The sequence below is a fragment of the Chiloscyllium plagiosum genome, unplaced genomic scaffold, assembly GCF_037043375.1.
Source record: "Chiloscyllium plagiosum isolate Xiang-an unplaced genomic scaffold, Cpla_swu_hap1 HiC_scaffold_35, whole genome shotgun sequence".
NCBI lineage: Eukaryota > Metazoa > Chordata > Chondrichthyes > Orectolobiformes > Hemiscylliidae > Chiloscyllium > Chiloscyllium plagiosum.
Window position 1 is genome coordinate 31,443,875 of NW_028270173.1, and position 26,077 is coordinate 31,469,951.

General features: G+C 47.8%; 1 protein-coding gene across 1 annotated transcript in view; it reads right to left on the bottom strand.

Annotated features, from left to right (window-relative positions):
* Nucleotides 1-9,608: 9,608 nt before the first annotated feature.
* LOC148140609 (cytochrome P450 2K1-like) overlaps nucleotides 9,609-26,077 on the bottom strand; it is a 40,275-nt gene continuing 23,806 nt past the window's right edge. The window contains exons 7-10 of the mRNA XM_087978966.1: nucleotides 20,822-20,963; nucleotides 19,290-19,477; nucleotides 16,230-16,371; nucleotides 9,609-10,397 (exon numbers count right to left, since the gene is read on the bottom strand). Of these exons, the coding sequence (XP_087835092.1) occupies nucleotides 10,219-10,397; nucleotides 16,230-16,371; nucleotides 19,290-19,477; nucleotides 20,822-20,963 (651 nt within the window). The 3' untranslated portion in view covers nucleotides 9,609-10,218. The remainder of the gene's footprint in view (nucleotides 10,398-16,229; nucleotides 16,372-19,289; nucleotides 19,478-20,821; nucleotides 20,964-26,077) is intronic.

Here is a 26,077-nt window from a genome sequence, read left to right on the forward strand (position 1 = left end):
ATCCCCTTCACCGTCAGGACCGACCACCTGAAGGTGCTGGGTATTTGGTTCGGGGGAGCTGGGGCGTGCGCCAAGTCTTGGGTGGAGTGTATCAGCAAAGTGAGGCAGAAACTGGGCAGATGGAAGCTACGGTCGCTCTCCATCACGGGAAAAAACCTGGTCATCAGGTGTGAGGCACTGTCATTGCTGTTATACGTGGCACAGGTCTGGCCTATTCCCAGAACCTGTGCCGCTGCAGTCACCCGGGCCATCTTCCAATTTATATGGAGGTCAAAGATGGACCGGGCTCTGAAGGGACTCACTGTACAAAGATCTGGGCAATGGGGGAAAAAATACACCCAGTGCCACCCTCACCCTGATGGCCACCTTTGTGTGTGGCTGCATCAATTCCTGAAGAAGGGCCTGTGCCCGAAACATCGAATCTCCTGTTCCCTGGATGCTGTCTGACCTGCTGTGCTGTTCCAGCAATAAAGTTTCAACTGTGGCTGCATCAAGCTGTGCGTGGATCCCCGGTACGCAAACACCAAGTGTCACTACGTACTGAGGTTCTACCTGTCCCCGGTGTTGCGAAGGATGGGCCTGGCCTCGCTGCCGCGGAACGCTCCGAGTAGTTGGACCATTCCGTATCACCTGTCCTTCGTGGAGAAGTTTATGAAGAAAAACACCTTTGACCACAAGTCCATTAGGAAGTGGTCAACACGTAGTGTCCTTGAGACCCTTCGGGAAAAGGAGAGGGCGGATCCTGTCGAGCGGTTCCCTGAGCAGACTGTCAAAGCCATTTGGCAGAATGCCTCATCACCAGAACTTTCCAACAAGCACCAAGACATGGCTTGGCTGGTGGTGAGAAGGGCTCTGCCTGTGAGATCCTTTATGCACGCCCAGACTCTCAGCCACACCTCACGCTGCCCTCGAAGCGGCTGCGGGGGGGACGAGACTGTCACACACCTCCTTCTGGAATGTGCCTACGCAGAGGAAGTCTGGAGAGGAATGCAGTGGTGTTTGTCGATGTTCGTCCCGAGCAGCTCCGTGACGCGGGACTCCGTGCTCTACAGCCTGTTCCCCGGGACGCACACCGAGACGAATATCAACTGTGCCTGGAGGATCATCAACTCGGTGAAGGACGCTCTCTGGGTGGTCCGAAACCTGCTGATCTTCCAGCTGAAGGAGTTGACCCCGACTGAGTGCTGCAGACTGGCACATTCCAAGGTCCAGGAATACGTGTTGAGGGACGCGCTGAAGCTTGGGGCAGCTGCCGCCAAGGCGCGGTGGGGAAAGACCACTGTGTAACATCTGCCTGCCTAACGAAGAACAGGGGGCCCGCGCAGTCATTTGGGCCCTGCTGATGGCTCAGCTAAAAATGTAATCGTACAGACCTGTAAATAGGAATGATTACTCTGTTTCGGTATGCAAACAAATGGAATGTTTACATATGTATGGCATGTCCAGTTGTACAGACCATCAAAGTATTTTATGAATAAAGTATATTTTTGAAATAAAATAAAATTAGGTTCTGATGCTCGTGTTCAGCACACGGTGCTTTCAGAGTGCTGTGGAGAATAGGACCATAAGACCCAGAATTTATAGCAAAGGTTTACAGTGTCATGCAACTGTAATGATATATTGAACAAACCTGGATTGTTGTTAAGTCTTTCATCATTAGAATATTTCAATTCATTAATATGTAAATCGCAGAACTTCTTTCAAGTCACCTTTTCAAGATAACTTAAGGTTTCATAACAAAGGTGATAACTCAGCTCAGACAATGCATTAAAGGTGTGAGGTTAGTGTCTGTCTGTATCCCAAACTTTCCTGAAGAAGGGCTTTGATTCTATTTCCAACATGGAATTTACAAAACATACATGTATTGACTGCGTGCAGATTGTGCATTTTTTGAGCAAAATAGAATGTGTCTGCAAATATAATTCTACCAATATAACTTCACCCCGTAGACTAATATGTGTGTGTGTGTGTGCGCGAGAGAGAGAGGGAGGGAGGGAGTTGGTATGTGCATGTGAGTGGGTGAGTGTTGGCATGTGTGAAAGCTTGGTGAAAGTGTGTGTGAGTGTGGGAGGTGTATGTTTGTGTGTATGAGAGAGAGAGTGTGTATGAGAGAGGGTCTGCGTGACTGTGTGAGTATGTAAGAGTGTGTGTGTATGTGTGCTTGTGTGTGAGGGAGAGTGTGTAGTGTAGTGGGGTCACCTGTAGTGTGACATGAACCCAAGGTCCCAGTTGAGGCCATCCCCATGGGTACCGAACTTGGTTATCAGCCTCTGCTCAGCCACTCTGAGTTGTTGTATATCCCAAAGTCCACACTGGAGGATGGTCACCCGATGGTCTGAGGCCACATTTCCCTGACTGCTGAAGTGTTCCCCAACTGGGAGGGAACACCCCTGCCTGGTGATTGCTGTGCGGTGTCATCTGTTGTTGTAGCGTCTGCTTGGTCTCACCAATGTACCATGCCTCGGGGCATCCTTGCCTGCAGCGTATGAGATAGACAACGCTGGCCGAGACAAAGATTGGGATACAGCCAGACCTGCTGCGTACACGGTGGGTGGTGTCCCCACGTGTAATGGTGGTATCCGTGTCCACACTCTGACATGTCCTGCAGGGTTCCCATGATAGGGATGTACAGTGTTGTGGTCGATGTTGTCCTGAAGGCTGGGCAGTCTGTTTAAGGTTTGGTTGTGGTTTAAAGGTGAGAACTGGAGGCATAGGGAAGGTCTTGGCGAGATGCTCATCCTCATCGATAACATGTTGCAAGCTGCGAAGAACACGGTGTCATTTTTCAGCTCCCAGGACGTACTGAACAACGAAGGGTACCCTGTTGGTTGCAGCTGGTATCTGTCTCCTGAGGAGGTCATTACAGTTTCTCGCTGTGGCACATCGGAACTGGCAGTCGATGAGTTGATCATCGTACCCTGTTCTTTTACGAACATCCTTGAGCACCTTCAGGTGTCCGTCATGTTCCTCCTCATCTGAACAGATCCTGTGAATGTGTAGGGCTTGTCCATAGGGGATGGCTGTTTTAATATGTTGTGGGTGGAAGCTGGAGAATTGTAGCATGACGAGATTATCTGTGGGTTTGGGGAGAGTGGGATACTGAGGTCCACATCCTTGATGGAGAGGCATGTGTCGAAGAATGAGACAGCTACTGAGGAGTAGTCCATGGTCAGTCTGATGGTGGGATGAAACCAGCAATTGGTGTTTTGTTTATGATTTACAGCATCCAAAGTTCTTTCAGTTCCCTCCATAAACTGTCTGCCTTTCCACCCATTTTTATGTTGTCTGTCAGTTTGGTGATAGTACATTCCCTTCCTTCCTCCAAGTTGTTAATAGAAACACTTGTGGTCCCAGCACTGACCTCTGGAGAACCCCATTGGTTACAGGTCACCCACCTGAAAAAGAAGCCCTTATCTCAACTCGGTGTTTCTTGCCCAATAGCCGATTCTGTCGCCAGGTCAAAATGTGCCAATGTGCATCGATGACACTTGAGGAATAAGAGAATCAAGAGAGTGCTTACACCCCAGGAAGAGCTTTCTATAAGACAGGATTGCCCTATTTCTACATCAGATAATTAACCAATTCTCCTCAGAAAGCCACAGCTGATCGAGCCTCCTGTGTGCTCTGCGGCAATGTATTCCAGATCCAAACCACTTGGGCTGTTTCTCGTGTCAGCATTGCGTGTTTTGCCACTGGGGATCCCCAGTCTTCATATTAAATAGACATCATTGGAGAAAATGTGGGAAATATTGCACAGAAACCATAGAGTCCTACAGTGTGGAAGCAGGTCATTAGGCCCGTCGAGTCCATACTGACCCTCCAGGGAGCATCCCAACCAGACCCACCCCCTACCCTATAACCCTGCATTTTCCATGGCCAATCCACCCTAACCTGCACACCATTGTACACGGGGAGAATGTGCAAGCTCCACACAGACAGTTGCCTGAGGGTGGAACCGAAACTAGATTCCTGGTGCCATGAGGCTGCAGTGCTAACCACTGAGCCACCGTACCACCCGTGTTTCCATATCATTGATTCAGGTTAAGGAGCTGCCACAGCCAGGAAATGATGTCAATTTCGGACTTTATCCTGTGGAGTGTTGGGGACAACAAATGGGCATCTTTAAATTTGGGAAGGAATTTGAAGAAGTGGGCATGCAGAAACCATTCCTGTTTTCCAGAGGAAACACTTACAATTGTTGGATGGGAATGAGCATGGAACTTTGGAGGATTGGTTTCCATGTCGTGTTGCAGGTAGGGAATTCCCCACAGAATGGAACGTTTGAAGCAGTCTCCATCCATCCCTTTGACAGCAAGTTTGATCCATTCGTGACATAAAAGGGAAAAAGAGCGTGGCTTGTTGGGGAGGCGATGGGATATTGGGACTAACCACAGCTCAGGAGATGTTCTGAGGTGCAGGTTCCAATCCCATTGCGACAGATGCTGGAATTTGAATCCTAAGAAATCAGGAATTCCCTGTCTTTAAAGTTTAGAGTTTTAGGTATCATTGGTGAAAGGGACTGTGGGGATAGTGCGAGTAAATGGTAACTGTTCAATCAGTCATGGCTACATTAAATGGCAGGATAAATGGTCTGCTGTCCCTGTGTCCCTGGGGATGAGAGGTGGTGATCAAAACAGGAGCAGATTTGTGAGGTGTACTGACAATAACGTAGGAGAATGTGAGGACTGCAGATGCTGGAGAGTCAGAGTTGAAGAGTGCGGTGCTGGAAAAGTACAGCCGGTCAGGCAGCATCCGAGGGGCAGGAGAGTCGACGTTTCAGGCATAAGCCCCTCATGAGGAAGGGCTTTTCGCTTGTTTTTGGGCTGGACCTTCAACCGGCCCTAATGTGCAGTGCAGGGGCTACTCCAGCAGAGGGAGGCAGTGATCCATCTGCTGGGGTCTGTGGAGCTGACCGTTTTCCAGCATTAAGGAAGATATTCACCCCAGCTGCCTGCACAGTTACAATGGTCCCCTCACAAGATAGCAACAGGAGTAGACCATTCAGCCTGGAGATGCTGCCCCACTGCTCTTTTAGGTCATGGTTTTTCATCATTTATATCAATGATGTGGATGTGAATATAGGAGATATGGTTAGTAAGTTTGCTGATGATCCCAAAATTGGTGGATCCTGTCTCTCTCTTTTTCTCTATCCCACCTCCCACCCATCTCCTTGTTTACAATCCATACAGAAGACTATTCTGTATTTGTCCAGCAGAGAGAGCATCCTTGAGGGTGTGAGTGAACTTCTGCCATTTTGCTCTGGCCAGTCCCATGTTTATTGAGCTTTCGTTCACTCACCCCACAGATACCCCTTTCAATCATCACTTCCCCCCTTTCACATTGTTCCATATCGCAGTAACTGCCACGTGATTGTCCCTACCCTACATAATTCCTACACTGGGGCGGGGGGAGGGGGGGGGGGGTAGGCAGCTGGGAATGCGGTAGGTCGATGAAGGGGGAGGGTGAAGGTGACAGAGTGGAGGGTGGAACAGTAGCTGTAAAGGAAGATGGACAGGTGCGACACTGTTTAAGAAGGGCGGTAAAGACAAGCCAGGGAACTATAGACCGGTGAGCCTGACCTCGGTGGTGGGCAAGTTGTTGGAGGGAATCCTGAGGGACAGGATGTATTTGGAAAGGCAAGGACTGACTACGGATAGTGAACATGGCTTTGTGCGTGGGAAATCATGTCTCACACACTTGATTGAGTTTTTTGAAGAAGTAACAAAGATGATTGATGAGGGCAGAGCGGTAGATGTGATTTATATGGACTTCAGTAAGGCATTCGACAAGGTTCCCCATGGGAGACTGATTAGCAAGGTTAGATCTCATGGAATACAGGGAGAACGAGCCATTTGGATACAGAACTGGTTCAAAGGTAGAAGACAGAGGGTGGTGGTTGAGGGTTGTTTTTCAGACTGGAGGCCTGTGACCAGTGGAGTGCCACAAGGATCGGTGCTGGGTCCTCTACTTTTTGTCATTTACATAAATGATTTGGATGTGAGCATAAGAGGTACAGTTAGTAAGTTTGCAGATGACAAAATTGGAGTTGTAGTGGACAACGAAGAGGGTTACCTCAGATTACAACAGGATCTGGACCAGATAGGCCACTGGGCTGAGAAGTGGCAGATGGAGTTTAATTCAAATAAACTCCATTTTGGGAAAGCAAATTTTAGCAGGATTTATGCACTTAATGGTAAGGGCCTCGGGAGTGTTGCTGAACAAAGAGACCTTGGAGTGCAGGTTCATAGCCCCTTGAAAGTGGAGTCGCAGGTAGATAGGATAGTGAAGAAGGTGTTTGGTATGCTTTCCTTTATTGGTCAGAGTATTGAGTACAGGAGTTGGGAGGTTATGTTGCGGCAGTACAGGACATTGGTTAGGCCACTGTTGGAATATTGCGTGCAATTCTGGTCTCCTTCCTATCGGAAAGATGTTGTGAAACTTGAAAGGGTTCAGAAAAGATTCATAAGGATGTTGCCAGGGTTGGAGGATCTGAACTATAGGAAGAGGCTGAACAGGCTGGGGCTGTTTTCCCTGGAGCGTCGGAGGCTGAGGGGTGACCTTATAGAGGTTTACAAAATTATGAGGGGCATGGATAGGATAAGAAGACAAAGTCTTTTCCCTGGGGTTGGGGAGTCCAGAACTAGAGGGCATAAGTTTAGGGTGAGAGGGGAAAGATATAAAAGAGACCCAAGGGGTAACTTTTTCATGCAGAGGGTGGTACGTGTATGGAATGAGCTGCCAGAGGAAGTGGTGGAGGCTGGTACAATTGCAACATTTAAGAAGCATTTGGATGGGTATATGAATAGGAAGGGTTTGGAGGGATATGGGCTGGGCGCTGGCAGGTGGGACGAGATTGGGTTGGGATATCAGGTCGGCATGGACGGGTTGGACCGAAGGGTCTGTTTCCATGCTGTACATCTCTATGACTCGATGACTCTATGACAGTGCAAGATGGAGGTGCCGAGTTGGAAAGTTGGATCTGGAATTGGAGGGAAATATGGAAACTGGTGAAATTGACATTGATTCTATGTGGTTGGAGGGTCCCAAGGCAGAAGATGAGGCATTCTGCCTCCAGGCGTCGGGTGGCCAGAATTTGGTGGTGGAGGAGGCCCAGGACTTGCAAGTCCTTGCGGGAGTGGGAGGGGGAGTTGAAGTGGTCGACCACAGGGCGGTGGGGTTGTTTGGTGCAGGTGAACCAGAGATATTCCCTGAAATGTTCCACAAATTGGCGTTCTGTCTCCCCAATGTAGAGGAGACCGCTTCGGGAGCAACGGACACAACAGATGATGTGTGTGTGGAAGTGCAGGCAAATCTCTGCTGAATGTGGAAGGATCCTTTGGGCCCTTGGACAGAAGTGAGGGGGAGGTGTCTGCGCAGATTTTGCACTTTGTGCGGTGGCAAGGGAGGGTGCTGGGTGTGGAGGGTGGGTTGGTGTTGGGGTCATGGACCTAACAAGGGAGTCGCAGAGGGTATGGGACGGGCAGTGAATGCTGGGCCCAGCCAGCAATGCCCACATCCCATGAGAGAGTGAAATAAAATTGAGACGAAGAGGTATCCAATTTAAAAAAGTAATGAGGGGGAAGTGCTTCCATCAAAGTGCTGTGAATTCATTAGCCCAGAGTGTGGTGGATGCCAGGACATTGATTCACGTTAAGGAGGAGATAGACAGATGTTTAATGAGGGATGGGTTGAAGGGATATGGAGAGTGGGCAGGAAAGTGCAGTTGAAGCCAAGATGAGTCCAGCCTTGGTCATATTAAATCAAGGGGTTCAATTGGTCAGTCCCATTCCCACTTCTTGTGTTCCTACATTGTTATGTAAGTGCGATGCCTTCAGTAATAGCAGGAGAAGGTGACGTGGAAGGGAGAGAAAGACAGTGGAGATCTAGGGGCAGCACGGTGGCTCAGTGGTTAGCACAGCTGCCTCACAACGGCAGGGACCCGGGTTCAATCCCACCCTCGGGTGACTGTCTGTGTGGAGTTTGCACATTCTCCCCGTATCTGAGTGGGTTTCCTCCAGGTGCTCCAGTTTCCTCCCACAGTCCAAAGATGTGCAGCTTAGGTGGCTTGCCCATTGTGTCCAGGGATGTGCTGGTTTCGGTGGATTGGCACAGTAAATTGTCTAGAGTGTTCAGGGCTGTGGGTTAGGGTGGATTGGCCTGTGTTAAATAGTCCACAGTATCCAGGGATGTGCAGGATGGTGCATTAGCCACGAGGAGGGCGGGTTAGGGTTGAGGATGGGTGTGGGTAGGATGCTCTTTGCAGGGTTGGTGTGGACCTGTTGGGCCGAATGGCCTGTTCCCACCCTGTGGGGATTCTATCTCTTCCCTAAATGCACAAAGATTAATCTTGGTCTGCCCCATTCCCGGGGACGCTGTGAGTTGCGAGCAGAGATCTGTTTAAGCGACATACCCAGGGATACAGAGGTGTTCAAAAAGGCACCATGAATTCTCTATCATGTGGCCTCTCAGTGTTGTATACATGAGCCTGTGTAACAGAGGGAAAGTACAAACCCGCTCATCTCCATGCTCTGACTCAAAACAGCAAGCAACCAGCCACCAGTCCAGGCCCCACACTCTGGGCAGTATTCATAGAGTAGAATCCTCACAGCACGGAAAGAGGCCATTCAGCCCAACAAGTCCACACTGACCCTCTGAAGAGTAACCCACCCTATTACTCTACATTTACCCCTGACTCATACACCTAACCACATCCCTGAACACTGTGGGGTAATTTAGCACAGCCAATCCAGCCAAACCTGCACATCTTTGGATAGTGGGAGGAAACCCACACAGACACGGGGACACTGTGCAAATTCCACACAGCCAATCGCCCGAGGCTGGGATCGAACCCGGGTCCCTGGTGCTGTGAGGCAGCAGTGCTAACCACAGGACCATCGTGCTGCAAATTCAGGGGTGGGTCTACAGAACTGTCTGCCCCAGGCTGGGACTAGCCCACACACAAAACAAGCAGTGGCTCTATTTTGGTGTCCAATAAGAAACAATTTTCTTTCCAGCTGTGACTCCTCAATTATTACAGAGAGCAAAATGGGCTGTCGCAGATTAACAATTCACTTCAGTGCAGGGGTTGGAGGTCATGTTGTGGTTGTACAGGACCTTGGTTAGGGCCCTTTTGGAACACTGTGTTCAGTTCTGGTCTCCCTGCTATAGGAAGGATGTTGTGAAACTTGAAAGGGTTCAGAAAAGATTTACAAGGATGTTGCCAGGATTGGAGGATTTGAGCTACAGGGTGAGGCTGAACAGGCTGGGGCTGTTTTCCCTGGAGTGTCGGAGGCTGAGGGTTGACCTTATAGAGGTTTACAAAAACCGTGAAGGATATGGAGAGTGTGAACAGACAATGTCGTTTCCGCAAGGTAGGGAGTCTAAAACGCGAGGGGTTTAGGTTTAATGTGAGAGGGGCAAGATTTAAAAGGGACTTCAGGGACAATTTTTACACATAGAGACTGTTGAGTGTATGTTAAGTGTTGAGCGTTGAGCTGCCAGAGGAAGTGGTGGAGGCTGGTACAATTACAACATTTAAAAGGCATCTAGATGGGTATATGAATAGGAAGGGTTTGGAGGGATAAGGGCCAAGTGCTGGCAAAAGGTACTAGATTAGGTTGGGATATCTGGTCAGCATGGACAAGGTGGACTGAAGGGCCTGTTTCCGTGCTGTACATCTCTATGACTGTACGACTCTAATAGCGAACATGGTTAAACCATTCAGTTATTCATATTAATCTGACAGTTTTTGCACAATTAGGTTTCTTTGGAACTAGACCGACCAGTCTGACTAGGCTGTGTGAAACCTGCCAAACAAACAATTCAGAGAGAAATGCGAATTATTGCAAGATTCGGGAACATGGTTTAATCATTCAGTCATTGCAATGCATCAGTTCAAATAACTCAATGAATGTAATGCTCCAAAAAACAAGGATTGGAATGGGGTCTGAGTTAATTTGCAAAGAGCATTCAAACCCTCAATGAAATGTCTGCCTCCTTTTGTAATGGGAGAACATTCTCAGTTGATTCCCTGGAAACATTATCGTTACAGAAGTGAAGGTGGGACGATATAGATTTGTACGAAGAGTAAATGATTGTGTGCCACGTCACATAGAGACAGAGTAATCTGGTTCTGATGCTGCCTCACACTTGGTGCTGCAGCTCCCACCTTTATAAACCCAGCAGTGAAAGACCGACTGGGCCTGTCGCTGGGCCCCATCAGCGAGACACAGCACAAACCCGGTGGGGTTTCGGGTTGGACACTAAGCCGGTTCTCGGGCTGGTGTCCAGGTCGGTCACCCCTGGTGGGGCCTGGAAGTGGAACTTCTGCAGCAGGGTGGTGAAGAACAGGAAAAGCTCCACTTTAGCCAGTGCCTCACCAGCACACACCCTCCGACCTGAAAAAGAACAGGGGACGGTCAGTACCTCACCCACACACACACACACAGACACACACAGACACACACAGACACACGCACACACACACTCACACAGACACAGGCACAGACACACACACACACAGACACAGACACACAGACACACACACACACACACACACAGACAGACACACACACACACACACAGACACACACACACAGACAGACACACACACACACACACACACAGACACAGACACACAGACACACACACACAGACACACACACACAGACACACACACACAGACACACACAGACACACACAGACACACACACAGACAGACAGACACACACACACACACAGACACAGACATACACAGGCACACACACACACAGGCACAGACACACAGACACAGACATACACAGACACACACACACACACACAGAAAGACAGACACACACACACACAGACACACACACAGACAGACACACACAGACACACAGACACACACACAGACACACACACACACACACAGACACACACACACAGACAGACAGACACACACACACAGACACACACAGACACACAGACACACACACACAGACACACACACACATTGACACACACACAGATATATACACACACAGACACTCACACACAGACACACACACACAGACACACACACACAGACACACACACAGACACACACATGCACAAACACACAGACACACAGACACACGGCACAAACACACAGACACACAGGCACACACACAGACACACAGAGACACACACACAGATAAATTCACACACTCACACTCAGACACACATACACACACAGAAACACACATGCACACACATACAGACACACACACAGGCACACACACACACAGACACACAGAGACACACACACAGATGTACACACACAGACACACAGAGACACACACAGATACACACACAGACACACAGACATACACACAGATATATACACGCACACACAGACAGATACACACACACAGACACACAGACACACACAGAGACACACACACATGCACAAACACACAGACACACAGACACACGGCACAAACACACAGGCACACACACAGAGACACACACACAGATACATTCACACACTCACACACAGACACACATACACACACAGAAACACACATGCACACGCACACAGACACACAGGCACACACACAGGCACACACACAGACACACAGAGACACACACACAGACACACACAGAGACACACACAGATACACACACACAGACACACAGACATACACACAGATATATACACGCACACACAGACAGACACACACATGCACACACACAGACACACAGGCACACACACAGGCACACACACACAGACACACAGAGACACACACACAGATACACACACAGACACACAGACAGACACACAGAGACACACACAGATACACACACACAGACACACAGACATACACACAGATATATACACGCACACACAGACAGATACACACAGACACACACACACAGACACACACACACAGACACACACATGCACAAACACACAGACACACAGACACACGGCACAAACACACAGGCACACACACAGAGACATACACACAGATACATTCACACACTCACACACAGACACACATACACACACAGAAACACACATGCACACACACACAGACACACAGGCACAGACACACAGAGACACACACACAGATATACACACACAGACACACACAGAGACACACACAGAGATATATACACGCACACACAGACACACAGGCACACACAGGCACACACACACACAGACACACAGAGACACACACACAGATACACACACAGACACAGACACACACACACACACACACACAGACACACACATGCACACACACAGATACACACACACAGGCACACACACATACACACACAGACACACACAGTCACACACAAACACACACTCACACACACACACATACACACACACAAACACACCAATACACACAGACACATACACACACTCACACACAAACACACACTCACTCACACACACAGACACACACAGACGCTCACACATACACAGACACACACACAGACACACACACAGACACGCCAATACACACAGACACACACATACTCACACACAAACACACACACACACACTCACACACAGACACACACACACAGACACACAGACACAGACACTCACACAGACACTCACACACACATACACACAGACACACGCAGACACACACACAGACACATACACACACTCACACACACAGACACACCAATACACACAGACACACACAGACACACAAACACACACACTCACACACACACACAGACACACACACAGACCACGCACACACACAGACACACACACACACACACAGGCACAAACACAGACACTCACACATACAGACTCACACACACAGACACACACACAGACACACACACAGATACTCACACACACACAGACACACACACACAGGCACACACACAGACACACACACACATACACACACACAGACACTCACACACAGACACACACACACAGACACACACACACAGACACACACACACAGACACAGTCACACATACACACAGACACACTCACACATACACACACACAGATATTCACATACAGACACTCACACACACACACAGACACACACTCACAGACACACACACACACTCACACACACAGAGACACACGCAGACATATACACAGACACTCCAATACACACAGACACACACACAGACACACAAACACACACACTCACACAGACATTCACACACACAGACACTCACACACACACACACACACAGAGAGACACACACAGACACACCAATACACACAGACACACACACTCACACACAAACACACACACTTACACACACAGACACACACAGGCACTCACACACACAGACACTCACACACAGACACACACACACACAGACACACACACTCACAGACACACACACACACATACTCACACACACACAGGGACACACACAGACACACACACAGACACACACACAGAGACACACACAGACACTCACACACAGACACACCAATACACACAGACGCACACACAAACACACACATTCACACACACAGACACTCACACAGAGAGAGAGACACACACAGACACACACACAGACGCACCAATACACACAGACACACACACATACACTCACACACACGGACACACACAGACACTCACACACACTCACAGACACACACACACAGACACACTCACACACACACAGACACACACACAGACAACCACACAGAGACACACACAGACACACAAAGACACAGACACACACACAGACACGCACACAGACAAACACACAGCCACACACACACAGACACACACACAGACACTCACACACAGACACACCAATACACACAGACATACACACACTCACACACAAGCACACACACTCACACACACAGACACACACACAGACACTCACAGACACACACACAGGCACTCACAGAGACACACAAAGACACAGACACACACACAGACACTCACTCAGACACAGACACACACACAGACACTCACACACACACAGACACACACACAGGCAAACACACAGACACACACTCGCGGACACACACTCACACACAAACACACACACAGACACACACATACACACTCACACACACTCACACACGTACACTCACACAGACACACACACTAATACACACAGACCCACACTGAACCCCCCCCCCACACACACACACAAACAAACACACACATACACACACATAGGCACACTCACACACACACACACACACACGGTCCGTTCATAGACCACCATCTTCCAAACCCCCATCGCTGAAACCATCCCAATGGTTACCAACTGCAAGCAATTCCATTCCCACAGTGTGTCTCTCCATCCCTGTACAGACAGAACTCGAACAGCTGGGAGTACGTTCGGCCCTTCAAGCTCTTTGCTCATTTACCCCACCTTCCCAAACCTTCCCCATTCCTATCCATTTAACTCAGATCCCATAACTTGGTCCTGAATCTACTCAGTGACTGAACATCCACAGACCCTCAGGGCAGGGAATTCCAAAGCCACACCCCACTCTGAGTGAGAGAACATTGTCCTTCTCCCCATCCTAAATGGACACTCCTTTACTGTGAGGCTGTCCATTGAACAGAAATGATGGAGTTTAATTCAGATAAATGTGAGGTGCTGCATTTTGGGAAAGCAAATCTTAGCAGGACTTATACACTTAATGGTAAGGTCCTAGGGAATGTTGCTGAACAAAGAGACCTTGGAGTGCAGGTTCGTAGCTCCTTGAAAGCGGAGTTGCAGAAGGATAGGAGAGTGAAGAAGGTGGTTGGTATGCTTTCCTTTATTGGTCAGAGTATTGAGTACAGGAGTTGGGAGGTCATGTTGTGGCTGTATAGGACTTTGGTGAGGACACAGTTGGAATATTGCATGCAATTCTGGTCTCCTTCCTATCAGAAAGATGTTGTGGAACTTGAAAGGGTTCAGAAAGGATTTACAAGGATGTTGCCAGAGTTGGAGGATTTGAGCTATAGGGAGAGGCCTGAACTGGCTGGGGTTGTTTTCTCTGGAGCGTCGGAGGCTGAGGGGTGACCTTATAGAGGTTTATAAAATTCTGAGGGGCATGGATAGGGTAAATAAGCAAAGTCTTTTCCCTGGGGTCGGGGAATTCAGAACTAGAGGGCATAGGTTTAGGGTGAGAGGGGAAAGATATAAAAGGGACCTAAGGGGCAACCTTTTCTCCCAGAGGGTGGTAGGTGTGTGGAATGAGCTGCCAGAGGAAGTGGTGGAGGCTGGTACAATTACAACATTTAAGAGGCATTTGGATGGGTATATGAATAGGAAGGGTTTGGAGGGATATGGGCCGGTTACTAGCAGGTGAGACTAGATTGGGTTGGGATATCTAGTTGGCATGGATGGGTTGGACCGAAGGGTCAGTTTCCATGCTGTACATCTCTATGACTCTATGACACATCCCCTCTCCAGGGCCTGAAGAATTATCTGTATTTCAATGTCTTTAAGGAATAGAGCACCGAGACCCTGTTCCAGGAGTCAGCTCAGTGACTCTCTCTAAGGTAACTTTACCCTTCCTTGGGTGGAGAGACCAAAACTGTGACTGAGTGTGGTCCCACCAAACCCCAATGGGATCGCAGGACCTGTGGCACCTCCTGAGCTGAATTAATTGACATTACTGGTCATAGCCTTCGTATTTAACTTCCCTTTTCTTTATTCACTCATGGAGCATGTACGTCACTGGCTGGGCCCAGCACTTATTGCCCATTCCCGATTTGTCCCGTTGGGAAGGTGGTGGTGAGCTGGCTTCTTGAAACTCTACAGTCCCTCCGAGCCACTCACCATCCTGACCGTAAGACCACGAGAAATAAGAAGTGGAGCAGACCATTCGGCCCCTCGAGACTGTTCTGCCATTCAATGGGATTATGGCTCATCCCACATTCTTCACATCCACTGTCCTGCCCTTTCCATCTCCACATTCCTTCAGTGTCGCTGGCTCAGAATCGTGGCGTTCCCTCCGTAACAGCATTTCTCTACAGCGCATGGACTGCAGCGGGTCAAGACACCAGCTCACCACCACCTTCTCAAGGGGTGACTCGGGAACGGGCAATAAATCCTGGACCCAGCCAGTGACACCCACACACCGTGGATGAAGTAAGAGCCAAATGGGGGAGCTCAACCCATTGTGAAAGTTTGGAGCTCGCTCCCAGTTCAAATCAGAGCTGGCTCTCCACAGACAGTTGCCTCACTTCAGAAATGGGAATATTTTAGTAACGGAACACACGGCCCCTTTTACAACCGGTTACCTGCAGAGAAAGGCATGAAGGCGTCTCTCTTCACAAAATTCCCATCAGTATCCAGGAAGTGAGCCGGGTTAAACTGGTGGGGCTTTTCCCATTGGGTTTTATCGTACAGCACCGAGGTCAGTAAAGGAATAATGTACGTTCCCTGAAAAACACGGAAAGCCATTCTGAATGTGTTACTGTGCCTGCGTTTAATGGAGAGTGAGTCATGCAGGATGTGGAAAACCCAGTTTTCTCCCTGATCCTGTTAGTTTCACGAGACACCTCAGGTTATAACGGGCTCCACCTTATTGTCAAATGTAACGGCTCATCCCCACGATTAAAGAAACTCAATTCCTAAAATCCAAATTGCTGTTTGGCCTGCAGTGGGACATATTTACCTGCAGTGGAGGCTGGGTAGATTAGTGCACAGGGCCCTGCTGCTTGCTGACAGAAGGAACACGTACACAGATTGTGCCGTTCAACTCAATAAAATAGGTGACTGCCTCTCTCCAGTTCACCCTTCAGGGCAATCATAGTCAACCTGCCCAGTTTTAAACTTAAACAGAGCTTGGAAGTTAAGCGCCAGTCATCATTAACTGGTGCATTTGCTTTAGCCTCTGCTACTCAGGGTTTACTGGCCAACCAATCAGCACTCTCCTCTCATTCATTAACAATAATGTACCCTTTACATTGGCATCGTCCTGATGAGTGCAAAGTGTTTGTAACAGGATTGAGAATCAGACAGCACAGTTTTAATGCATTTTAAAAAACACAAGTGTGAGGTGAGATTTAAAATCAAACCTCTTCCCACAGTTAGTGACTGGGTTTGGAATGAAGTACGGTCAAGGCAGGGTCACATGAGGCATTCAGGAGAGCACTTGATGATTATTTCAATAGGACCAATGGCTTATGGGGGAAAGGCAGGCGTTTGGTTCTGTCAAAACGCTAAAGAGAGCTAGTACAGATGAGATGGGAGAAATGGCCTCATTTTTCACCGTTGAGGTTGTTAGGAACAAGTTTAACAAAATTTAGACGAGACCACCAAAACTGGAAACAAGGCAATTTATTCTACGATCTTGCATGAAAGGGCATCAAATGCAGAAACAAATGAGCAATGAACTTTCAAACTAGTTCACAGTTATACTTTTGAGCTGCGTGAGGTCACCTCTCCCGACTCTTCCATTACCCAATCTTTCTTATTGTATTCTACCACTACCCAGCTGCACTCTGCCCTTATTGTCCCCTTTTCTCCAAGTTGGCAACCTTTCCCTCTGTAAGTGCTGACATAAGGCGAAACTTGTATCCTGATGTCCTTTTACTTTGCCTGGAACATCTTCCATTGTTCACAGGTACATTCCATTCTTGAACATACCTTTTAACAATCTACCTTTCCATATTTGGTTTGTGCGTTTCAGCTGTCTCAGCTATTTTGCTGAGACTATTATTAAAAAGAATTATTTGCTTTAATATTTCTGCACTAAAGTTAGTATTTAATTATCCACAATTATTCATTAAAGATAAAGATACATTTCCCTAATGCTTTCCTAACTGTACCCCTTTTCTGCACATACACACTCTTGCTTTTCGATATCTGTAAAAACAGCACACTTCCCCATTTCTTACAAGGTTGTGTGATGGGAACCTTCAATGAGACTTTAATAGCAATCCTCAACATTGAAATTCCCCCTTTTAATTTGTTTCCCTTCTAACTCAGTTCCTGTATTTATTCAGAAAGTACCACAATATTATTACCATGGCAACAATGTTCCAAGTAAAATCCTTCTACAGGACCGGGGGTAGGGGTGAGGGGAGCTGCAGATAAAGCGGTGGGGGGTGGCGGAGGGTTTTGGGTGGGCAGGGTGGCAGGGAACAGTGGAAGGGAGGGGGAGGGGCTGTGAAGGGAGTCGGGGGATGGGAAGGGAGGTTGTTTGAAATTGGAGAGCTCAATGTTGAGGTGAAGGATGATGGACATGTCGGAGAGGGTATGGGAAGGGGAATTGAAATAGGTGGTGGTTGGGAGGTCAGGTTGGCCAACTCCAACTAGACCCAACCCCAAGAACATCTCCCCCTCCTCACCCCTCTCTGCCCTCCGGGAAAAATACCTTCCCTTCGGCAGTTCTTGGTTTGTGCCACTCTCCCCACCAACATCTCACCGCCACCCCACATCCAACCCACGGTACCTCCCCTGTAACTGGGAAAGATGCAAAACCTGTCAGTTCACCACCTCCCTCACCTCCCTCCAGGGCCCCAAACAGTCCTTCCAGGTCAGACAGAGGTTCACCTGCCTCTCCTCCAACCCAGTTTACTGCATCAGGTGCTCCCGATGTGGTCTTCTCTACATTGGGGAGATCAAACTTAAGGAAAGGTTCACCGAGAATCTCAGCCGGGCCAGCAGGGGCTGACCTGACCTCCCAGTCACCGCCTGTTTCAATTCCCCTTCCCACTCCCTCTCCAATATGATCATCCTCAGCCTCCTCCATTGCCAGACCACAAGTTGGAGGAACAGCACCTCATCTTCCACCTGGGCAGCCTACAGCCGGGAAGACTCAACATTGAGTTCTCCAATTTCATTTAACCTACCTCCCCATCCAGCTCACTTCCCAGCCCCTCCCCCTCCCTTCCATTCCTCTGATCGACCCTTCCTTCCGCCTGGAGAAAGTGAGGTCTGCAGATGCTGGAGATCAAAGTTGAAACTTTATTGCTGGAACAGCACAGCAGGTCAGGCAGCATCCAGGGAACAGGAGATTCGATGTTTCGGGCACAGGCCCTTCCTTCCGCCTACCAACTGAATACATTCCTCCCATCGACCAACCAGATCATGCCCTCTCCCTGTGTTCACCTATTCCTACCTCACCACTCTGACCCCCATCTCCCACCCCACCCCCTCACCCCCACCCCCAGTCCCAAATCAGGGTTACACCCGAAATGCCCACTTCCCCACCTCCTGGTGCTGCCTGGCTTGCTGTGTCCTTCCAGCCTCCTGTTTGTTTACTTTGGTTTCCAGCATCTGCAGTTTCTTTTGTCTCTAACAATGCTCCAAGTGGCACAAATTGTGAAAAGTAAGCCTTGTATCTCTGATACCTTTGGAAGGAAATACCCTCTGAAATGCGTGTCCTCGGTTGTCGAATGAGGAAGGTTCATGGGGACAATGTTGGCAAATCTCTGGATTTCGTGAATCACAGCCTCAGTGTAAGGCATGTGTCTCTGGTCTTCTGTTCTCGGGAATCGACCAGCTCCTATCACCCGGTCAATTTCATCTTGAACTTTCCCTGAAACAGACAAAAAGGTAAAGATCTTTGGATGGAGGGAAACAGTTTACAGCAGGATGAACTGAAGTGGAGAACTTTGTGTTGTTGAGCGACATGGAATGGGCTCTATCAGTTCCATTGCCAGTACATTCCCCTCTCAATACTTTGCTTCATCAACTCTGACAGGCATAAATATCAAACTGCCCCAAACACACAGCTGATGTGATACCACCCACTGTGTGCTAACCTCCAAGGTCAATTTTTATTGTTCACTACTGAGGACAATTTGACAATGTACAATAATTCCATGCCACTATTCATATTTATTACCCTTGAAAAGGATCGGATTGAAAGTGCTGATTTGTCAAGCCAAAGTTTCCACAAAATAAGCGTTGGGCAGGAAACTCAGCAGGGTCAGGATGATCCCAGGAGGGACATTTTAGGGCTACCCCCAGAGTATCCCCCTAAAGAGGTCAAACATTTCAGGTACATGACCGTTCCTGACCTGTGAATGGAGATGGTGTTGTCCAAAGGCCCTGAATTATCAGCTCTCTTATTTACACCAGTGCAGTGGGCACTCTGATACCAAAAGCATTAAGTTCCAAGGTATAACAAATCCATCCAAGTCGCCCCGTCCCCTCTGCAGAGACCTGTTTATTGGGATAATTGTTCACCTCAGCCGACATAAATCCTTCTTGCCTTCAGTCCAATTCGGAATCAGACAGCGAGGTAATTATTTATTCAAGTGAACCAGACTGACAGAGAGTCTACCCTGGGAGAAGGACTCCAACTATCCATTCTATCCATGCCTCTCATAATTTGTAAACATCGATCAGGTCACCCCTCATCCTTCGAAATTCACGTGAAATCTAACTGAGTTTTTCCACTGTCTCCTCATGGCTAATATCCTCTACACCAGGCAATGTCCTCATAAACCGTTTCTGAACCCTCTCCAAAACCTCCCCATCCTTCTGGTAGTGTGGTGACCAGAACTGTACACAATATTCTAAATATGGCCTCACTAAAGTACCACACCACTGCCACATGAGTTGCTCATTTTTCATCCTCCATCCCTGCCCAATGAATGCAAGCACGCCCAGATGTCTTCTTGACCTCCGTATCAACTTGTGTTGTCACTTTCAGGGAACTGTGGACCTGCACACCAAATGTTTCTGTACATTGGTGCTACAAAGGGCTCTGCCATTTAATGGTTCAATCCAGTCATGTCCGAATTCCCCATCCAACCATTTATATACATTACAAGCAACAATATACAATTATACAAGCAATAATATTAGATTAGAATCAGATTCCAACTGAGACACAACCACCAAACTAACAAACACAGAGTGAAGGATTCCTTACTCTGGATTTCTGGGTAGTTTACCATCAGAAGAAGTCCCCAGCAGATGGAAGTGGAGGTGGTTTCTGTGCCAGCAGCAAACAGGTCAGTGATTGTAACCACGATATCCTTTTTCTTACTTTGTAAATCTTCACCTCCCAGCTCCTTCAAGACAAAATGAAACAAAGGAGAGTGTGTCGCCTCTCTCAGGAAAATATCCAGCTCCGTCAATGTCTGGACAGGGGTCTGTGTTCCCAAGGATAGTCATCCTTCCAGCCTCTGGTCATGAACGTCACGATGACAATGACAGACTTGGCAGATGGAATACAATGCAGGGAAATGGGAGGTTCCGCTCTTTAACAGCAAGGATGGAGGAGCTGAATTTTATTGAAATGGAGAAAGAGTGCAGAAAGTGACAGAACAGAGGGATTAGGGAGTCCTTGTTTGTGAATCACCAGAAGCTAGCATCCAAGTTCAGCACAAAGTAGGGAAGGCAAATGGAATGTTTGCCTTTATTCCAAAGGGAATGGAATATCAAAGGAGGGAGGATTTGCTCAAACTATACAAGGCACTAGTCACCATGATCTTATAGAGTCATAGAATCATAGAGATGTACAGCATGGAAACAGACCCTTCGGTCCAACCCATCCATGCCAACCAGATATCCCAACACAATCTAGTCCCACCTGCCAGCGCCCGGTACATATCCCTCCAAACCCTTCCTATTCATATACCCATTCAAATGCCTCTTAAATATTGCAACTGTACCAGCCTCCACCACTTCCTCTGGCAGCTCATTCCATACACGTACCACCCTCTGTGTGATAAAGTTGCTCCTTAGGACTCTTTTATATCTTTCCCCTCTCACCCTAAACCTATGCCCTCTAGTTCTGAACTCCCGGACCCCAGGGAAAATACTTTGTCTATTTATCCTATCCATGCCCCTCATAATTTTGTAAACCTCTATAAGGTCACTCCTCCGACCCTAGCGACATCCTTGTAAATCTTTTCTGAACTCTTTCAAGTTTCACAACATCTTCCCGATAGGAAGGAGACCAAAACTGCATGCAATATTCCAACAGTGGCCTAACCAATGTCCTGTACAGCCGCAACATGACCTCCCACCTCCTGTACTCAATACTCTGAACAATAAAAGAAAGCATACTTTGGCATGGTGGCACGGTGGCACAGTGGTTAGCACTGCTGCCTCACAGCGCCAGAGACCCGGGTTCAATTCCCGCCTCAGGCAACTGACTGTGTGGAGTTTGCACATTCTCCCCGTGTCTGCGTGGGTTTCCTCCGGGTGCTCTGGTTCCCTCCTACAGTCCAAAGATGTTCAGGTTAGGTGAATTGGCCATGCTAAATTGCCCGTAAGGGGTAAATGTAGGGGTATGGGTGGGTTGCGCTTCGGCGGGTTGGTGTGGACTCGTTGGGCCGAAGGGCCTGTTTTCACACTGTAATGTAATGTAATGTAATCTAATCTAATCTAATCTAATACTAATTGCCTTCTTCATCATCCTATCTACCTGTGACTCCACTTTCAAGGAGCTATGAACCTGCTCTCCAAGGTCTCTTTGTTCAGCAACACTCCCTAGCACCTTACCATTAAGTGTATAAGTCCTGCTAAGATTTGCTTTCCCAAAATGCAGCACCTCGCATTTATCTGAATTAAACTCCATCTGCCACTTCTCAGCCCATTGGCCCATCTGGTCCAGATCCCGTTGTCATTTGAGGTAACCCTCTTCGCTGTTCACTACCCCTCCAATTTTTGTGTCATCCGCAAACGTATTAACTGTACCTCTTATGCTCATATCCAAATCATTTATGTAAATGACAAAAAGTAGAGGACCCAGCACCGATCCTTGTGGCACTCCACTGGTCACAGGCCTCTAATCTGAAAAATAACCCTCCACCACCACCACCCTCTGTCTTCTACCCTTGAGCCAGCTCTATATCCAAATGGCTAGTTCTCCCTGTATTCCATGAGAATTAACCTTGCTAATCAGTCTCCCATGGGGAATCTTGTCGAACGCCTTACTGAAGTCCATATAGATCACATCTACTGCTCTGCCCTCATCAATCATCTTTGTTACTTCTTCAAAAAACTCAATCAAGTGTGTGAGCCATGATTTCCCATGCATAAAGCCATGTTGACTATCCCTAATCAGTCCTTGCCTTTCCAAATATATACAAATCCTGTCCCTCAGGATTCTCTCCAACAACTTGCCCACCACCAATGTCAGGCTCACTGGTCTGTGGTTCCCTGGTTTCTCTTTACCACACTTCTTAAAAGAGTGGCATCACAGTAGCCAACCTCCAGTCTTCCGACACCTCACCTGTGATTATCGATGATACAAATATCTCAGCAGGAGGCCCAGCAATCACTTCCCTAACTTCCCACAGAGTTCTAGGGTGCACCTGATCAGGTCCTGAGGATTTATCCACGTTTATGCATTTCAAGACATCCAACAATTCCTCCTCTGTAACATGGACATTTTGCAAGGTGTCACTATCTGTTTCCCTACATTCTATATCTTCCATATCCTTTTCCGCAGTAAATACTGATGCAAAATACTTGTTTGGTATCTCCCCCATTTTCTGCACTCCACACTAAGGCCACCTTGTTGATCTTTGGGGGACCCTATTCTCTCCCTAGTTACACTTTTGTCCTTAATGTATTTGTAAAATCCTTTGGATTCTCCTTAATTCTATTTGCCAAAGCTATCTCATATCCCCTTTTTGCCCTCCTGATTTCCCTCTTATGTAAACACTTACTGCATTTAGACTCATCTAAGGATTCACTTGATCTATCCTGTCTATAACTTACATATACTTCCTTCTTTTTCTTAACCAAACCTTCAATTTCTTTCATCATCCAGCATTCCCTATACCTACCAGCCTTTCCTTTCACCCTGACAGGAATATACTTTCTCTGGATTCTCGTTATCTAATTTCTGAAGGCTTCCCATTTTCCAGCTGTCCCTTGACCTGCGAATATCTGCCCCCAATCAGCTTTTGAAAGTTCTTGCCTAATACCGTCAAAATTGGCCTTCCTCCAATTTAGAACTTCAGCTTTTAGATCTGGTCTATCCTTTCCCATCACTATTTTAAATCTATTGGAATTATGGTCTCTGGCTTATTTCCCAAGAGTAGGTCAAGTTTTGCACCTTCTCTAGTAGGTACATCCACATACTGAATCAGAAAATTGTCTTGTACACACTTAACAAATTCCTCTCCATCTAAACCTTTAACACTATGGCAGTCCCTATTTATGCTTGGAAAGTTAAAATCCCCTACCAAACTCAGCCTGTTATTCTTCCAGATAGCTGAGATCTCCTTACAAGTTTGTTTCTCAATTCCCTTCTGATTATTAGGAGGTCTATAATACAATCCCAATAAGGTTATCATCCCTTTCTTATTTCTCAGTTCCACCCAAATAACTTCCCTGAATGTATTTCCAGGAATATCCTCCCTCAGCACAGCTGTAACACTATCCCTTATCAAAAACGCCACTTCCCCTCCTCTCTTGCCTCCCTTTCTATCCTTCCTGTATCATATGTATCCTGGAACATTAAGCTGTCAGTCCTGCCCATCCCTGAGCCATGTTTCTGTAATAGCTATGATATTCCAGTCCCATGTTCCTAAACATGCCCTGAGTTCATCTGCCTTCCCTGTTAGGCCCCTTGCATTGAAACAAATCCAGTTTAATTTATCAGTCCTACCTTGTTCTCTGCTTTGTCCCTGCCTGCCCTGACTGTTTGACTCCCTTCTGTTCTCAACTGTTAGACTGTTGATTCCAGGGTTTTGTTAATTGAATTCAAATTCCACCATCTGCCTTGGCATGGTTTCAACCTTGGTCCCCAGAAAGTTACCTGGATCTCTGGGTTAATATTCTGATGATAATACCACAGGGACGTCACCTCCCCTTTTCTAAGGACTGGCAATATATTGGCATTGGAGGTATTCCAGGGAAGGGTTTTGGATTGATGCTAGGTACGCAGGTATGAGGAGAGGTTGGGTAGATTAGGCCTGGACTCAGAGGCTGACAGAAGAATGAGTGACCAAGCTTGGTGAGGTCGCAAAGATATTTCAGGGACTTGACAGTGTTGATACAGAAAGGTTGTTACTCTTGGTGAGACATTCTAGGATCAGAGGGCATGAGTTCAGAATAAGGGGTCACACATTTAAGACAGGGATAAGGAGGAAGGAGGGTAGTCAATCTGTGGAATACATTACCACAGAGGGCTGTCGAGTCTGGGTTATCAAGTATATTCATGGCTGAGAGAGAGAGAGAGAGAGAGAGAGAGAGACAGGATTTGTGATGAGTCAAGGAATGAAGTGTTCTGGGGAAAAGGCTGGAAAGCAAAGTTGAGGATCCTCAGATCAGACGTGATCTCGCTGAATGGTGGAGCAGATTTGATGGGCTGAATGGCCTCATCCTGCTCCTGTGTCTTATGGTCTTCTAATTTCAGGCCACATCTCATAAATGTGAGCACACCGAAGTGTCAGTGCAGTTCCGAGGGAGTGCTGCACTGTCAGAGGGGTTGCCTTGTATTGTTAAATATTGAAATGAGGCCCAATTTGCCTTCTCAGGCAGAGATGAGGAAACACATGGCACGGGGTTGAGGAAGTGCAGTCAAGGGCTTTCTGGTGCCCTGGCCAATATTTAGACTCCGACAGAGGAAGGGAGCCTGGTCACTGTCGCAATTGTGTCCCGTGGGAGTACGTCCCAGGAGAGGGCATACAGAGACTTTGACCACTTGGGGCCTACGTCCCTGGTGAGGCCCAGGCTCATTAGCCCAGATTCTCTGGGTAGTCAGTGTCCTAGCAGCTGATTTTCCAGCACCCAGTCAGCACCTTTACCCAGCAGTGATGGCTGCTCTTGTGAAGAATTGAGTTGGTCGGCTGAGTAGGAGGTATCAGATTCCTTTCTTTCTTACCTTGTGTGGTGACTGTTGCTGGACACCGGGACAACTCCCACTCGATTAATAGACACTCCCTCCCATCCTCCACCCTCCTGCCAGGTTCCAAAACCACATCCCGAGGGTGGGGCTGGGAAGTGGAGGGAGGAGAAATACCACTCACTCATGGTCGGGCATTGGGGGAGGCAACAGACTGCACCAATCTGAAGGTGGAGGGACAGGTTGAGAAGGCCTTTAAAGCAACTTTACAACTTTTGTTGGTCACAGTACATAAATCAGGAAGTTAACCCACACCTTTCTGTTTTATATACAAATATATATAAAACAAATTGGTGAGGCTTCAGCTGGAGTATTGCA